This window comes from Agelaius phoeniceus, chromosome 9 (assembly GCF_051311805.1).
Source record: "Agelaius phoeniceus isolate bAgePho1 chromosome 9, bAgePho1.hap1, whole genome shotgun sequence".
Classification (NCBI taxonomy): Eukaryota; Metazoa; Chordata; class Aves; order Passeriformes; family Icteridae; genus Agelaius; species Agelaius phoeniceus.
Window position 1 is genome coordinate 10,741,208 of NC_135273.1, and position 18,727 is coordinate 10,759,934.

The 18,727-nt window shown below is 40.6% G+C and overlaps 1 protein-coding gene across 3 annotated transcripts in view; it reads left to right on the top strand.

The window, feature by feature from the left end:
• SORCS1 (sortilin related VPS10 domain containing receptor 1) overlaps positions 1-18,727 on the top strand; it is a 259,953-nt gene that overhangs the window by 70,075 nt on the left and 171,151 nt on the right. For all 3 annotated transcript variants that reach the window (XM_054637007.2, XM_054637006.2, XM_077182900.1), the window contains exon 2: positions 11,643-11,710. In XM_054637007.2, the coding sequence (XP_054492982.2) occupies positions 11,643-11,710 (68 nt within the window). The remainder of the gene's footprint in view (positions 1-11,642; positions 11,711-18,727) is intronic.

An 18,727-nucleotide genomic window follows, 5' to 3' on the forward strand; every position in this document is an offset into this window, starting at 1 on the left:
GTTGAGATGATACCTGATAAAGAAATCCTCTGCTCCCATGTGTTGGTATGCTTTTGTTTAATGTAAGAGAATTTGGAGTTTTTTAGATATCAAAGATACTCTCACTAGAGGGGATGACCAAACCAGTGCTGTTTTCTTGCAGTGTCTGAAGTCTAAAGGACATCTGCTTCCACATTTTAATCATCACAGTTGAACATGGATGATAACACTGGTCAGATATTATAAAAAATAGTCAGTGGTTTGGGTGTTGCAGTTTTGCTAATGGGCTTCTACCCCGTAGCCTTTTGTCCTTTGGTTTTTGCCCTGTGCTGAGAGAGGAAGTCAAAAAATGACTTGGCTTTTTCATTCCCAAAGCACCACATGAAAATCCCAAACTTAGGTAGTTTATATATAGAAAAATAAGAATATCTCCTCCTACATCTCATTTGACATTGAGTGAGGAGGAGGAAAAACGAAGTTCACCAGTCACTTGGGATGTGCCTTTCCTGTGTGTTCTGCCAAAGCCTTGAGGATATAGGCAGAAGGCAGCTTAGTTTTTTTATCCTTCAGATAATAGGATCTTAGTCACACATCTTAGTGGGTTAATAAGACTTTTGTGTGTTGGCTTGTAATATCCTTTGACTTTCCCCTCCTTTTGAGGTAGCTTCTTGATAAAATATCTTTTTTTCCAGGGGAAAAAAGAGATGTGAGGTGCAAGTTACTGTCCTACCCCCTAACTTTTAAGAGATGAACCCTCTGCAGCAGACAGACATGTGCCTTTCTTTTTATTTTATAAGTAAAAGGAAGTGAACATGCTTAAAAACTATAGCAAAGGAAACATAAGACTCAAGTTTGAAGAGGAGGAGAAGATGTAGAGAGCAAAAAAGGACTGTGTATTATCTTATATATATTAATTATAAATAGTATGGCAGATTACAAGATGGAATAATTAACTTCTGTTGGACATTGTCATGATAACCACAATTTCAGTTTTTCTGTGGGAGTGTGAACATGCAGCCTGAAGGTCTGTGTGATCTCCTTCTTGAAGAAGTTTGCATCAGTGCTGCAGGTCAGTAGATGTTCCCAGTTTCTCAAAGTGTTGTTTTGCCACAGCAAAGTCCATGGGATCCTAGGTGGGAATGCAGCAACAGATGGGTGCAACTTTTCCAGGTGAAAACCTCTTGCATCGTTATATTGGTGGTGCTTGTGCTTGTTGGTAGCCCTGCCCTGGCTTGCTGTCAGAGTTGATGGCATCTGTGGGAGTCATAAATAAATAACCTGTAATTCATGTCTTGATGACAGGATTTTGTGTGTCTGGTTGTTTTGTTTATTTTTATCCCCCAAAGAACTGGGGAATCTTACTTTGTATATATCTTCATTTAACAACTTGTTTTGACTAAATCCTCTTCTCTTCGCTAAAATGCAACAGTTTTCATTCTGACAGCATCAACCTGTTTTACAGAATATAGAGTCCCAGTGAGAATAGACCTTTAACAGCAATTTATATCCCAAGTCTGAAATGTGCACTTTATGTCTGTTATGATCCCTGGGTGCCTGTTATGGGATTACTCACATCTTACCATTCTAAGTTTCTTTCCATAAACTAATGGAAACCCTTGAGTCTGAGGTTCAAGGAATACGCTCAGATGAAGCATGGTTTAACAGCTCCTTGGGGAGAAAGAAATAAGGTGGGAAAGTGAAGAATTGATGATCTATTAACTGTTTAAATTTCCCACCTTGAATTATTGACAACATGCGACATTACAGCTTTACAAATTACTGTCTATAAACAGCTTGGAAAATATGACCTTTGCCTTATAATTGGTCTCAAGATGCCTTCCAGCTTCGTATAAACAGCTGCTGATGGCATATTTTGTTGCAGCTGGAGTGGGTGGAAGAATGCAGGAAGAATTTTCTTGTCTAATCAGGCATATATTATAATTTGTCAAATGACAAAATGTACTCTGTGATGGTTGAAATGTCTCTGTTTGAGACTGGGCTCATTCCTCTGGAGTTTTGCAGTGGTCTAATTTTCAGTAACAAAGACATCTAATTAGTTAAGGTTAGCTGTCTTCTACCTTCTGCTCTGTCTCTTTCTAGAGCAAGGAGACACTAGAAAGGCCTGTGTTACTCTAATTCCTCCTGTTTCCTGGCCTGTGGAGACCAGTGAGTCCAAGCTGAATGGATGGTTTGTCCTGTTTGTTCATGGCAAACCAAGTGCACTAAATTCTTGCTTTGTGGTGTTGTTCATGTGATTAACACACAAAGTAAGTATTGTGCTGAATTTGGCCCTGAGATTTTTGCTGATCTGAGAGAAGCTGAGAACACAAGGACTTGATTTTTCATCTTCTCTTATCACTATTTAGGAGTAACAAGTCACCAGGTTAGTATTGGCAGACAGCTCATAGGGCACTTTCTGAACCTCAGGCCTCAGCCAAATTAATTTCTATTTTAACTACATTAATATGGGGTTGCCCTAAGATGAGACCTACCAAGTTTGTCAATGGACTGATGCATGTTATTATCATTTGTTAGTGTAAGATGCATAGGGAATCACAGAGAGTGTTTTTGGATGAAAAGGTGATTGGAAGAATAGATGTCCCCAACACAGTGCAGCAAAAGACTGTGCAAAATAAAAATCATCTCTACACCAGACATGCTTATTCTCCCAGTTTCTGGGAAACATACCTTGTGTCTTTTAAGGTAGTGTTGTTCATCACTGACTGAAGATCAGTCCAAAAAGTCTATGTTCCCATCTGTGGGATGCAAAGTTCTGTAGGATTGCAAAAAGGGGAGTAGAAAGCTTTGGCTCAGATCTTTTTAGAGCTAGACAAGGGTGGAAGTTGTGACTCAACAGAGCAGGTCAGGACAGGGAAGAATGATTTCAAGAGTGAAGACCAAGGGGCTCATCAGGATAAATGTTCCCATCTTGCCTCCTGCAACAAATTCCCCTGAACTCTGCATGCTTGATGTTCGTAATAAAACCAACTTACAGCACAGAGCTCTTGTAAGGAGTGATCAATTAATGTTTTCAGGGCACTTTTGGGACCTAAAGGCAAAAGGCACCTTATGGTCTTAAATTTCACTACCCCTGCTGCCCCAGGATGAGAGTTTTACCTTCCTGGAGTGGGAGGGAGGCAGTCTATTATTCAAGGATATCATCCTTATCTTTGTTGTAGTTGCCTTGTGGCCATGCAACATCACTCAATAATACTGTCAAGTATTATCTTTTGCTTGTGCCAGAGTGCTAAGCAGTGATTTATTGCTTGAATACACATTGCTTTCATGAAAGTGATTTGTTGAAACAATGGTAAAGTGCTAAATAAATTATTCATTGCATGCTAATTTTTCACTTTTATATTCTGTAGTGAGCTCCAGAATAAACAATCTGGGTGTTGTTTATAAAGGTTTTTGATTGTGTGCATCCCCCACCCCCAGTTTTTCCCCCAGGACATGGTTGTTTTCCCAAGGATGAGGATCTTCAGCCTTTCTCACCTTGGTTGCCCTTTGGGCTGCTTTTCCTCTACCTGCTTTCTTCAGGTAGAGTTGGGTGAATTATGTTCAAGTAGAGGCTTGGATTACTGGTTTGGGAAAAGCTGTGTGACTGGAGTTCATGGGTATTTCTAAATCCTTTAGGAGCTTCTGGGTCTTAACCAGAAAGGCACCACCATAAACAGAGCTCACAAAGCAGGATCCTAGTGGCTGACTGGCATGTTTTCAAAAGTCTTTTCTGGCATATTCCCTCTTTCTCTGAGTGTGGTGTGCTGAAGTATTTAGCTGCCACTGGCTATGCTGTAAGTCCTAGTTTGCTCGTGAGATCAGGTGTCTGAGAAACCCCTCAGAAGCAAATTCTTACTTGTAGATCTGATGGCTTCTCTACTTTCCTTCAGAAATGGTTTCTCAGCACTTGAAATCGTTGTCCCTTGGCAAAGCCGGGAGCCTCTGGAATGTGTCTGAGTGTTTCAGCAGCAAGCCAGGAGCAGGCCAGGCACAGAACAGCAAAGTGCTTTTCTCCACTTGACCCTTCCACCCTTTCTGGGTGTCCCCTCCAAATCACTGCCAGTGACTGCATGTTTAAGCACAAGCTGCTGACTGCCAGTGGATATAATGGGGTGTAAGAGAAGAATTTTCTTTCCAAGTAGTTTAGGGCTTTTCCCTCCTCTGGTCTTAATTCTGAAATAATCCCCTAAAGACCTATGTGGGTATTTGGTGAAATGAATAAACAGAAGACTACATTTCCCTCTTGAAACATGCACAGAGCTCTCATGCTAATGGCTTTTAAGCATCAATGCAATTATAGTGTGTAATCGATTCTCTCTATACCAGCTTTTGTCTTCTGAAATGAAACCCTGTCTCTTTCATAATTATTTGCCTTTGTATTAAAACTTTTCAAGATGACAGGATGTCTATTCCATTGTTTTCGTCCTCCTTCCCATCTTTCCTGCCTGATTCTGCCACTGGAAGAAATTTGGTTATTATATTTTCTTAGAAACCTGAGTATCTCTGGTTTTTTTTACTACAATAATTTACGTGCTCGATTTTCCTTTTACTCCCTTTAATTTATTGGGTTTGTGTTTGGTTCTTTGGTTTAGTTAATCATGTTTGGAGCTGCTAAGAAATATTTCCATGAAGCAGATTCTTATTGAATGAAAGAGGAATTAGTGAAAAGGGATTTCAGTGTGGGAAAAAAAGGACTCAGAGCAGGGAATTAATTCCACTTTAGAAGTTAATCAGCATGTCAGTGGCCAAGGTGTTTTTCTGGAATGTGATAGGCCTAGGTTTGGGTCCTTTTCAAAGCCAGGAAAAGCAGCAACTCAGTGTCTTGACCTTTGGGCTTTAGCTATTACAGTGTCCTTCTCTCTGCTTTGGTGGTAATATTTTAAATTCTTTTCAGACTATAACAAATTTCTTTTTCATCCTGATGACAAGCATGAAGACTGGGGCTCTCTTTAAAAGGTTTGAGGGAGAAAGATGCTGCATTTAGCCTCTCTTTATAATAATTTGTGTTGCTGTCTATACTAAAAGCTGTCACCATGCCAGGGACCCCTGCAAGCTGAGTGTAATAGAAACTGCCAAACATCTTGCTCTACTGATTGAATTACACGAGATTAAGAAAGGAAATACTGGTATCTGTATTTGGCAAACATTGAATTTCTGGCCTACAGGTGGTTTTTGTAGGTGCCAAAAATAGGAATAGCTATGACAAATTTATATAAGTTCATGAGTCCTAAAGCTACCTATGATAGCTATAAGAACAAAAGAATTTGCCATGTTCTCTCTTTAAATGTGGCTAAAATTGTATACCTGGGAAAACTTGCACAAATATTGCTACATATAGTTTTATTGAATTGACCTCAATGCACATTTTTTTCCCTCAACTTCTGTCTCCCCTTGAGCTTATAGTAAATTTTTGGTATGCACAAAATACAGTGGGAAGGAACATCTGTACTTATATATATGTAATATTTTTAACCTTCTCAGTTTGCTTGGTCCTGTATGCTGAAAAGTATTGAATAATAAATTCAGTACACTTGTGACTTTACAGATGTCTTTCATATCTCCTTTGTCTCTTTCTTGGATTGATAGTTGGAGTAATTTCTCACTAAAAAAAGGTCATTCCACATCTTTGATCATCCTTGATTGCTCTCTCTGATCCTTTTATTATTAGGCACAATAGTCACAATAGTTTCTGAATTAGGAAGAGTTTAATCTGCTGACTTATGGAAGTTATTAAAGGGAAGAGCCACCCCCTACATGGACAATTTTTAATGCTTTCCCTCTAAACTTCAATCTCTTGTGCAATTATTTTTGGTGGGATAGTGGGCAATATCAGGCCTTTTTTCTGTTCATTGATGGCTGCAGAAAAATGAAGGAATTTTACCTTGTGGTTTCTTTGTAACAGAGGTTGGTGAAATGGAGATTTGGTAGTTTAGCTGTATAACTCTGTGGTTGTCCTCCTCTGTCATTGCACCCCTGTTGATCTGCAGTCCATGTGGAAAGCAAATCACAAAAGTCTTCATGACTCCATAGTTCTTGCTACTTGAGTGCTTGGTAGAGTCCCTGATACTGCTGGCTGGTATAAAATTGCTAAAAATAATATGAAGAACAAGATCGGTATAAATAATTTGCCCCAAATAATGAGTTCTCTCAAATTTGTTTTTTTTTTTTTTTTTTTTTTTTCATGAGCAGCCAGTAAAATTCTCAGTGAATTATTCAGGTTTATTTGTGAATTTATTTGGAAACATTTCCTCACATAGCTGTCTCACCAAACAGCTCATTGAGAATATTCCTGTGTTCTGGTTGTGTTATTTACAGTCCCAGGGTTCTGGGTGATATTGGGAAAGCAGAGATGAAGGGAACAGATAGGTGCCCAATTATTTCCAATTTTTGCATGTGCAAACTCTCAAACATGACAGCCTGAGAATGATGGTTTATTGACTCATAATGCATAGAAAAGCTTCAGGTCCTTTAGTTTCCCACTCAATTACAGCAGACCAGCAAGCTCGTGAAAACTTCATTTAGCTCTTCTTTGTTATTGACTTACGTTCCTGTTAAGCAGGCGATGGAAGGGATCTCTGGAGTTTAATAAGGGATTCATGGATCACTGCACATTGAGGTGTACTTAAACTGTCTTGATTGTGCCTGGATATTTGTTTCTCTCTTCCCCAATTAGAAGGCAGCGTGACTCTTTCATCAGGAGAGTCATGCAAATCTAGTTACACCATTAAATCCAGCTGCCATTTTTGACACAGCTGTGTGTGAAATGTTACAATGCTTTATTAACCATTAGTCACACTGCAGGCTGCCTGTCTCTGTGTGAGGCAGTGCCTGTGACTGAACCTTTCAGCTGCAGGTGGGCTGTGCTGGGGTCCAGCAGCTCTGCGTGTGTTCCCTGCTCCTTGCATGGGTGGGAAGCACCACAGGAGAAGAAAACTGTGGCAGCTGCTCCTTCCTCAAGCTGTGGCACATCCTGAGGATCAGCTCATAGTGCAGAGTGTGGAGCTGGCACTTGAGTGAGAGTAGGTGCTTTCTGCTGTGTTACGAGTTGTGGTACAGAACCAAAGCTGGAGTTCATGGAGACCCAGCTCAATTCTCTTATGCTGGAAACTAGTATGCTCTCAAGATTGATTAAAAAAATATGGGTTTTCTGAAAACGTTCTTTTGGTTTGAAGAAAACCATGATGGTGTCCAAGGTGTGAATGTCTTGTCTTTCCCAGAATAGCCACTGGGAACTGATTTCCTTCTAGAGATGGTGAGCCAGGTTTAAGCACCTCTTTTGTCACTCTGTCTTCCCAGGTGTCTGTTTCTTGCACTTTGTCTGAGTAACTAAACCCATTTTTAGTGCTCTATCTCTTGGTAGGTGCACTCACTTTGGGATGTAGTAAACCCAGGATCAGATATCTTTTGCTCTGAGCTGTCAGTGCAGAAGTGATAAAGTTTTGTTTCTCCTTCTCTTTCCCACCTGCTATGGCAGAATAATCCACTTCAAGTGCTGGTCCTAATGAATAACAGACTTTCTGAAGCCTTGTATTTCTATGCAAGAGGAAGGGTTATCTGTATTCACAGCAGAGCTGGAATAAAACTGGATTTTTAGTTCCTTTTCACTCTATTTCTAGTTTGCTTGCTTTTTTTTTTCTTCTTGCTCTTGTTAGCTTGCATTGATTGGTAAGTGGTAAAAAAAGAAGAAAAACACACTGCCCCAGAAAGTAAAAACAAAGCAAAAAAACGAAGAAAAGGTGAGAGACCATTTTCATTTCATTACTGTGCTTCTTCACAGCCCCTATTCTGACATTTAGAACAACATAATACGCATGTCTCTGTTCATTAGGTTCCTCAGTACTACACAGTGACAGCCACAGAGGGTGGGGAAAAAAAGAAACAATCTTAAACATGAACTAACCTTTGCAGGCTAAATAACAAAGAAATGAGAACAGCAAAGAAGAAAAATGGTTTCTGAAAAAGTAAATATATCTGAAATCATGGCCTTGCATAGGTTACTCAACTATCATTACAAAGGGGGGGAAGAATAGTGACCTCTAGGGCAGAAATAACTAATTTTCTGCCCAGTGATTTGTTTGCTTTGCACATATATGTTTGAACAGATCTATTACTGGTATTTGAACCACAGTAAATGACACAAGGAGACTGCTGAAACCGTGGATAATCTTAAAGACATTTGGGAGCTGGTACAGATTCTCAAAAATTAAAATAATAGAAAAAGCTCTTCTGTATTTTTGAAGTATTGTACCTATTCAAAGGATAATAGTTCCTGCACCAAGTGGAGATATCAAAGCTGTTAATCCAGAACCTGGTGCATGTGTCTGCCACAGCATGGTGTCAAATACAAATCTTGGGAATGTTAAATGTTAACATTTTCTCCTAAATATACTAGGAAGTCAGGATATAGCAATATTGCTTAGGGTTCTTGATGTAGCTAGTCAGGAGCTGCCATGCAGGTTTGGATGGGTCCAGGGATGCCTCTGCAGAAGGATTTTTAGAGCTCTATCAAAAAGAGTTGTGATGGAATGCAGCTGGCTTTCTTCCCCCATCAGTTCCAACTGCAGAACTTTAAGATTGTCTGGGTTTTACTGAAATTTATCAAGGAAGAAAATAGAACAAAAGAGACATTCCAGCCCTCTGAGGAGGAAATATTTTGATTTCTTCTACTGGCACTTTAATTTTTTTTTTTCATTTCATATTCTTTTTGGGTTGTCAATTACAATGTTTCTCCCCTCAAATGATGAGATTAAAATTCTCAATGGAGTTTTCTTTCATGGCTGTTTTAAGATTTGTAAATTTTCCTCACTTGGGAAAAAGGAAAAATTGGAGTATTTTATGAAAAATAATTCTCAGTCTATTTAGCACCAGTAATTACACACTCCTGATCTTAGTATTCCATAGAATTAGCCTGATTCTAATTCTGGGATTTTACAGTTTCTTGATTCTTGTATGATCTTCCCCAAGAGTACATCAGCCAGTGGCAAGGAACAGGGATAAAAAAAAAAAAATCACACTATCACACTGCTTTTCCTGTTTCTTCTTCCAAATTTCTATGCCTGCTTTCTTCTGGTCTGCTTCTAAACTACCAGATGTCAAAATACTAATTGGGGGAAACATTCATTAGTCATTTATGTCTCTGGTACCTCTGGCAAGCAGAGCAGGAGAGGGACAAGGGGAGAAAGCAGGACTTGGAAGGAGATATGAGGAGCTGTGCAGCTGCTTTGCAGGTCCCAGGGAGGCTCAAAGCTGAGGGTGTGTGCAGCTCCCACATGATGTCCCCAAACAGGAGTGGAGTTCACAGCTACCTTTCACTGGGTTGGGATTCAGAAAGGCTTTAGGTGCACATCCCATCCCCTGCTGTGGTCTCACCCCCTTGGTTTTTATTCACTTGCTAAGGAGGGGATTTGCAGAGCCTGCCCAGAGGGTGCTGTGAGGGGTGGCAGTGACACAGCTCTGGATCTGGAGCTGACAGCTGCCCTGCTGTCATTGGTAAGCATTCCTGGCAGGGTGGAGATGGAAATTCAGGATTTACAAAGCCCTGACTGGAATTAGCCTTGGTGAAGAATTTGTGCCCACCCCAGCTCTGGATTCTGCCTTGGCTGGGGCTTCCCACCTTGGCTCCCTTTGCAAACAGAGACCTGCCAGCAGAGAGGGAAGCTCCTCCCTGCCAGCACTGGGGTTTTGGGGAGCACAGGGGATGTCCAAGTCAGGATTGTGGCTGCTGTGTGAGTTTCCCCATGAGCTGCACTGTAGCCATGATATTTTCTGAAAAATCCTTTCCTTAGGATTTTTTCTCCTGAGAAGCTGAGAGGCCTCAGGAACAAAATATAAACAATGGTTATCTGCTGCTGTGGAATGCAACAGGTGGATCTGTGATTGGCCCCATGTGGTTGTTTCTAATTAATGGCCAATCACAGTCTAGCTGTCTCAGACTGTCTCAGTCAGTCACAAGCCTTTGTTATCATTCTTTGCTATTCTATTCTTAGCTAGCCTTCTGATGAAATCCTTTCTTCTATACTTTTAGTATAGTTTTAATGTAATATATATCATAAAAGAATAAATCAGCCTTCTGAAACATGGAGTCAGATCCTCATCTCTTCCCTCATCCTAAGATCCCTGTGAGCACTGTCACACTGCACATGACTTGTGTTCATACAGACAGGAAATGCTTTGGCCAGCCTTTCTCATGCTGGGAGTGATTGAGGAGCTGTGCTGTAGAAAGAGATGTCAGAGGTGTGTTCTCTGCCCCCTCTGCTGCTCTTTCTGCTGTCTCCTGTGCTGCTGTGTGTATTGGAAGGAGATAATTATTATTGTGCATTTTCAGGGTGTGTGAGAGGTAGATGGGCTTTGCCTTTGGAAAAGGCAGTGGTGAGGTCTGTTCCTCCCCATGTGCAATCCTGTGCCATGCTGGTGCCAGCTGGCATTGGGCTGATGGGCTCTGAACTTCCTGCAGTCCTTTGCTGCTCAGCCAAATGGGTTGAAGTTAACAATCTTATCAAGGGACCAGGGGGACTGTGTGTCTGTGAGCCTCATTTCTTAGGAACCCAGGCTGAAAATAAGAGGTATATAGATCAGAGGTTTTGTCAGATAAGAGCTGGGGCTCTAATTTACTGTGGTTTTAATGGGCTAGGGAGGAGGATAAGATACACGGTGAGCTGGCAGGGAGACATGCAAAATAAATTAGTAGCAATAATAATGGTCTGGTAGTTTGTCCCAAATGTAGATCTTGTTAAAGAAGCCCATCATCTTAAAAGTCAGAAATAAGTTCTTAAAGACACTAACAAAAGAGCAGGCTGAAATCTTTTGCTGCAAATTCTTTTTGCTAAAATTGCTTTCCTCTCCCTGGTAAGATCATTTTATTCTAGAAGTGCCTGCTTTGGCAGGAGGGAAAAACTCTTTATCAAAAGAGGTAATAAAAGTCATAAACTTGGAAACCCTTCCATTCTGGCTAAACCTAAAACTTTTCAGTGAAGTTATAGAAACATTGATTGTTGGAGATATTTGAAGGTCCTCAGTTCAACCTCTTACTCAAAGCAGTGTTATCACCAGCTATAGATCAGGTCAGCCATGACTTTGTCTAGCCAGGTGTTCAAAAACTCCAAGGATGGACGTTTACAGATGTTCTGGGTAGTCTGCCCAGGTGTTGAACTAAAACCCTTATTGAGATTTTTCCTGATGTCCAGCCAGTCCAGTGGTGATCATTTGCTTGTGTCAAATCATCTGGTGCAACCAGAAAGTGTTTGACTGCAGACAGGCCAGTGGGTTATCTGTGCACCACAGCTAGGAAAAGGATCAGCAGGCTCAGTGTCTGTGAAACAGAGCAGAAAATAGTCACTATTTCTACTGCATGCAAGATCTCATCTTGTATCCTGAAACTCTGTCCAGAACTGAACTCATTCCCACTGCACTCTGCCTCCTGGGGTTAAGGGAAAAACCTGTTGGTGATGTCATGCAGAGGAACTGAACAAACAAAAGGGCCAAAAAAAGGCTCAACAGATATCTCTGCAAATTCTTTCCGTGTCAGTTTAGGCAATTGCTTTTAACAATTCATTCAATTAGGTTAAGCACCCATTAAAGGAATCCTAAGCCCTCCCTGGGGTCATTTCAGTTCTGTGAGATTGTAATTGTTTGAGACTAACCATGATTTCTTCTTTTGCCTTTAGGTGATACTAATTCTGACAAAGCTGTATGACTACAACCTGGGAAGCATCACAGAGAGCTCTCTTTGGAGGTATGGAGATAAATTGAGTTAATAATTACCACCTTATATAAATAGGAAAAGCCTGATACAGTTCTTTTATTGAATTTAATTGGATTTCTTTAAAAGTACTGGAAGGTTTCTAGCTAAACTTTCTCTCACTCCTGTCCTTTCATACTCAAGGACAAAAAGGCTGAAGTCTCATTGTCTTGTTTCAGCCAGATAAGGTACTTCTCAGATATTCTGTCTTTTGATTTCACCTTTCCCATCTTATTCAGATTGAAATCAACCAATTGGTTTACTTTTGGGTCAACTGGAGAGCCAAACGTCTTTGTTTACAATGAAGGATCTCGAGGCTGGTCTGCCCAAATGATCCCTCTGAAAAGCCAGAGTTGTTGAGGCTGGGGGAACACCGATGAGCGAGTGTTCAACATCTGTTGATTAGAACTGATGGGATTACTACTAGATAATTGATTTCCACTCGTGTGAGCTTGACTGCTGGACCAATTTATAGGGAGTGTTTTGAGATTTTCATGATTTAAAAGCATATCATGCACTGTGTGAACCAAAGGGAAGAGCTGGGCCATGAACAATTTCTTATGGCAGTTATTCGGATTCAATGCGAGCACATGGTGCCTGGAATTCTTTCCCTGAAAAATTAACCCAGGAGCTGTTTCCTCTTTCCTGTGTCCCTGGTACTACTTCCATGAGCTGAGAGGGTGGTTTTCTCATAGTTTCATCTGTGAAACTCTGGTGGGAAGCTTAGGAGTCTGGTATGCAGGTCACTAATGAAGGTGGATAGACTGCTGGCAGCATAGAAGAAAACTTTGGGTATTTAAAACTAAAACCTCTTGTTAGAATGAACTTGTTTTAATAAACTTATATAGGTTTTCTTTTGTAAGGGAGAATTTTAGGACAGAAGTAGAACAAATAAACTTTTTGCTCGGAAGCTGAGTGGGTTTTAATAAAATGATAGAGGAGGGAATTGGCATGAAGTACATTCTGAACTTGGGCTATTGCTTCACCCACTGGCCTGAAAATCTAAAACTAAAACCAAGCAGACTAAAACCTAAAGAAACACAGAACTTGTAGGACTTATTCTGAGTAGTAATAGGAATGCTCAAAAGTGCGAGTAATTGGTGGGGTTTAAGAAATGGTTTTTCATACCATTATGGGGGGTTAATCAGTCTTTTCACACACCTTGCTGCCATGACTTTCTATTCCTTTGTCTTTAATATGGTATATGCACACCTAAAAGGTCTTTCAGGACTGTGGCTTTGGCAATGTTTTTCTACATGAAGTTTGTGCTAGATTGTTTAATTTTTCAATGGTTTTGAAAAAGAATATTCAAAAATACAAAAAACATTTTCATTTTCTCTGACTACCCTAAGTGATTTCACCATGAGAAGTACTCATGTCTCCTTTGTCAGTCACTGCAGAAGTTATGGCATTTCAGCATGCACAGGCACCTCCTTCCCCATTGCTGACAGTGCTGAAGATCTGCTTCTGTCACGCAGGATTGTGTTGAGGTACTATTTTCTGACTGAAACTAGGACAGCCACATCAGAGTGGAAGGCACAGTTCCTGATGAGATGTATGAATGCAGCACAAAACTGTGCTGATGGCCTTATGCTCTTTCCTGTTTCTGGTTTCTGTGGAGCATTCCACAATGGCACAAAATTTTGCCCTGATGAAGAAGGGAGGGGCTGTGTGGCTGTCACTGGAGGATGTAACACAGAGCTGGGACCCCAGCAGTGCTGCAGCCCTAGAGTGAATGCAGGGCACCTTTCCTGACCTCAGTCCTAATCTCAGAATGTAATTAACAACATAAAAATATCATGCTTGTTTCCCCTACTCTGGAATTCTCTTACTAAAAACTGTCTGATGAAAAGTAAAAATCGGAGTATTTATGAAAAATAATTCTCAGTCTATTTAGCACCAGTAATTACACACTCCTGATCTTAGTATTCCATAAAATTAGCCTGATTCTAATTCTGGGATTTTACAGTTTCTTGATTCTTGTATGATCTTCCCCAAGAGTACATCAGCCAGTGGCAAGGAACAGGGATAAAAAAAAATCACACTGCTTTTCCTGTTTCTTCTTCCAAATTTCTATGCCTGCTTTCTTCTGGTCTGCTTCTAAGACTACCAGATGTCAAATTATTAATTGGGGGAAACATTCATTAGTCATTTATGTCTCTGGTACCTCTGGCAAGCAGAGCAGGAGAGGGACAAGAGAATAAAGCAGGACTTGGAAGGAGATATGAGGAGCTGTGCAGCTGCTGTGCAGGTCCCAGGGAGGCTCAAAGCTGAGGGTGTGTGCAGCTCCCACATGATGTCCAAAGCTCACACAGGTGCCAAGCAGGCTGGCACCAAGACCATATGAAATTGATTATCATGTCTGACCTTCCTTCTAGTATTATACTTGCATTCTTTCTTATGGTTTAAGTCACCCTCAGCCTTCAGGGTAAGGTGTATGAGGAGCTGAATAATTTTCTTTTTGTTTTAGTATATACCAGAAGATTACTATTCCATGAGCTGACCTTCTCAGTATCTTTTGGAGTGTGTTAAAATTTTTAGTACCGGTGACATCTTAGAACAAGGAATTCCATAAATCATTTGAGGAACCACTTGTCTTACTTTGAACCCCTCAGCTTCACTTGGCACATGTCACTTATCAGGACTTGATTGCATTTGTATGGCCAACCATCCAGAATCCCTGGGAAATGCTTTGAACTGGGAAAGGCTGGAGAACCACAATCAACCCATTTGTCTTTGCAATGCTCCATTATTTGTGATTGGCCCTTAAGTGCTCATGGCTGCTCTGGAAGCTGCCAGTTCATTTCCTTGGATTTTCCTCTCTCCTGTTACCTTAAGCAAGCCTGTGCTGGTTCATTGTGCTCTGTCCTGAGTCTGGCTCTGCTGTTAAAACCCCCCTCAGCATGCAGCCATGCCCTCAGATCACTGGTAAATATGCCTGTGAAGATCCCAGGACAGCTTCTCTGTTCCTAATGTGATGGAAAGAAATGGCAAGGTGGGCATATCTTATTATTCTATGTACCTCAAAGAGGTTATTAGCTGTTGCTCCTCCTGGCTGCTTAAGTGACACGTTAATTTAAATCTCCCTGCTTCTTTGAAAAGGATAGAACAAAAATAGGTTTGAGAGAAGGGGTGAAACATACCTTGCAATTTATTTCATGCCCCTTAGTTTCATTCTGGGGAATGGAAGAGAGCATCATCTCATGTCTGGTTTGCTTTCTGATATCAGGAGTTCTGTTTCTGAAGGATAGAGGGGAAAGGTAGTTCTGCAGGTACCTACAACTGAAGAGGAATCTGTCTTGAATACATGGCAAAGAAATCCCACTTCTGCCTCCTGTGCTGAGTGCACTTTTCAAAGGTTGATGAGTGATGAGGGGCTGTAGAAGCATGTTACTGACACGAGTAATTTGTGCAATAGCTGGTTATAAGCACATCTGTCATTCCAAAGTGTATTTGGGTGATTTAAGCATTTTTACTGATGGGACTGTAACCACCTATAACCCAGCTATGCCATTGCCTACAGGATACGAATCCATCCTCTTTATAAACACATTCCTTCCTGCTAGGATTACGTTTCTTTATTTCTCAGCCAGTTTACTGTAGCTGGCTGCAGCACTAATGGATGGAGATCATCCTTCTAAAACTGCTGACGAGTTAAAAGGCCACTGGTGACAGACATGAAGGGATGAAATACAGTAGGAGAAAAGAGACAGGAAGACTCTGTATAATCTTCTAGATTGTTAAGGCTCTGTGTGCACTGAGCTTTGGATGGCAAGTGAGCTGCTGCTACTGTACATGATAAATGAAATTTTGCATCAGGCTGGGCCTGATTTTAATTATACCGTTATCCTCTCAGCAGACTTTTTCCACAATTTTAGTTGAGAACTTTTTATTTACTTTTTGTTATTCTTTTTACAGAAGAGAAAGAAAATGGAGAAGGAAAGATTATCTGTCACTGAGCAATTAACTGAGTGTATTGGATTTATTTCTCTTCCTCCCATAGATATCTCTCAGATCAAAAAGAGGATTAAGCTGTGAGTTAGGAGAAGATGTTTTTACCACTGGAGTAAGATAAGCTTGCATTTCAAATAAATAAAAATGTCAGAATTGTGTCCACGGTATATGAGCTGTAGACAGCTGTGGGAGGACTCATCTTTTCCTGTTTGTGTAAATATGATGCTCTGGAAAGATGTGCATGAGTGACACTTTCCCTCAGGATCTTGAGATCCACAAGTGCTGCCATTCACCTCTTTGCCTTCTTATTGCTCTGTATTTGGTCAGAAATGAGGCATTTCCTGGAACTTTGTATAAAAATAACAGTAATTAAACTTTCATTTTCAGCCAGGAATTAGGAAGATGTAGAGTTTGCTTAGTGTGAGAATATTTTAAATCATGATCTGTTGCTGTGTTAGTTCTGGAAGCTTCTGATGATAATCTTGGCACTTCAACATTTTGCCTGAGCTCTGAACTCCCCAGTTCAGGAGTGATTATCACTTCCAACCTGCCCTCCACTGCTTCTAGTTTCTGCATTAAGGAAGCTTCAGCACAAATGCCGTAAAGAAATCTCAAGGATGCTGATAAATACTTATGTCTCATGTAGATCTAGATTTAATTTTCCATATGTAAAGTGGGGGTTGTTTATAGTTGCTATTTTTTTTTTTATTCTTGGAAAGCTAAAAATGGATCTGTTTCTAGCTCAGTTTCTAGCTTTTACATGGCCTTTTTATTTAACCTTTAGCTGCTATTTTAACTCCTCCATCAATTTACTTATCCATTCCTTCCACCACCACCACTGCACATCATGCTGCAACTCTGTCCTTTCAAGACGGGAATTTGGGTTGTAATCCAGAAGAGTCAGAGTTGACCCCAGCCCTGTGACTAGAAATACTACAGGTGTTTTGAAGCCTCCCATGTTCCTGTTTCTGCATTCAGGCTCCTTTCCCTCTCTGCAGATGAAAACCATAGACACCCAGAACTGTCGATGTGTTTGTGGAGATTTTTCTTTGACTGTTTTTAGAGATTTTTTTCTTCTGGACTAGAGTTTTTGGAACAGGAGACTTGAAAGTTTGTCTGTATTTGCTTTATGGGGAATTTCTAGGTTATGTCTGTTATTGTATTCATCCTCCTGGACCTTTTATGCAGGTTCTTTACTTCTGTTTTGCAGATTGACTGTTTTCAACTCACATTTATCTTCTACCTGCTAAGCCACACTAATAAGGTCACAATGTGTGGCTTAGTGACACAGTGTGCTCTGCAACAGCAGATTAGGGCCTTTTAGCTGAAGTAGGAGGTAGGAGAAGAAAATACATATGAGAGGAACTGAAAAAGTGAGGGGAAGGAAAGTCTCATTAAGCACATTTTAGCCAGCAGTTTTGTGGAAAGAGGAACTTGAAAAGGACTATTTAAAAGGCTTTTATCTATAAATACAGTGTCCCAGCTGCCCAGTGTAAGTCACTTTTCTTAAATGAATATCAGAGCTTGATAAATGCTGCTACATTATCTCCCATGGGCCTTTAGTGACATTGCAACAATGACATTTCCTTGTGTCTTTGGTTTAATCCTTTTTTTCATTTTCTGCCCTGCAAATGCAGGAGCCTCTGGCTGGTCTGTGTATAGATGCTGGAGGGTTTCTGGGAGAGGGAGGCATGGGTTTGCACACTCAGCTATTCATGTAGGAAGCAGCAGCTTTTTATGGTTTGATCACAGTGGGAGATCTGCCTGCTCTGCAAGTGGGCTGGGAGCGTGGATCTTGGTGCCCTGAGTGTGGAGCTCAGTGCAGCCTCTCTGCTGTGTGTGGGGACACTGTTCAGCCATCAGGAGCCCACAGGACCCAACACTTTATAGAGAGACCAGTTTTTGTACCTAAGAGGGCTCATTTAACCTGGTGACTAACAGTAATAACAACTTCTAGCACAGTCAACTCTTCTACTTGGCTGCCAAAGTTTCCTTGGGTGTTCTTTTTGTTATCAAAACCAGCTCCAATAAAGGTGAAGGGTGGGGAGGGGCAACTACCAACCAAACAAAGAAAAGTGCATCCAAAACTCCCCAAATGACCAACCTAGGAAACAACCCACAGCAGAAGCTTAGTTTGGCAGGAAACTTAAGTTTTTTTAAAATTTTGCCAATTTTGTGTTCCCTAAAGAATAAGGACCAGTAAAACCATTGCATTTTGTGGTGGCATATCATATGTTTGCCTTATCTATCTCATGTAAATTCTGCCTTGACTTATCTTGAAGAGGCATATCCTGATATTATGAAGGATCAGATTCGGTTGAGGATTTAGTGATGTGCTTCTCACTCCCTGGTTTGTGAGGATAAAATATTCAGCACTAATGATGATGTAAATTTATTAAGCCTATTAAAAATTTGTTCTCTGTTGCAGCCAGTCATGAAATGTAGGAGTGTTATCAAGTAAATCAGAGAGAATCCAAATCCATTTTATGCATGAAAGAAACATGTAAATCAAGATAATGAATATTAATGCTGACATATATTAGCAATTTACTGTAAATAAAAAATGCACCACATTCATGCCTCTTAAAAGGCATACAGTGTTTCCACGTACTTTGTCATTCTTACTCTGCAAATTAGATGATGAACTTCCATATCTGTTTCTGAGGCTGTACCTGTTTGCTCAAATGATGTTGGTAAAACATAACAGAAATATCTCTGGTTCTGGTCCACAGGGTTCATCCGTCTGCTGTGGCTGTGTAATAACTGCAGACAAGCTAGACTGGAGCTGATGTCTAGGGGGAAAGACAAACCACACAGTGCTCACCAGTTCATAAACAGAAAGTAAAACACCCTTTGTGTTCTGGTATTTCCATTCCTGTCATGCATTCATTTTGCAGAGCTGGGTGGGTAAAATTGTACTCATCTTTTCAGAGGGGTATATCCACTTCTAATCACCAAAAGGAAGGAGTGTATGTGGGGCTGAGCTTGGGTTAACAGGGAGATACTTCAGTTGAAAGCATTATATAAGCTTGAGATCTGAACTCTAAGGTTTTCAGA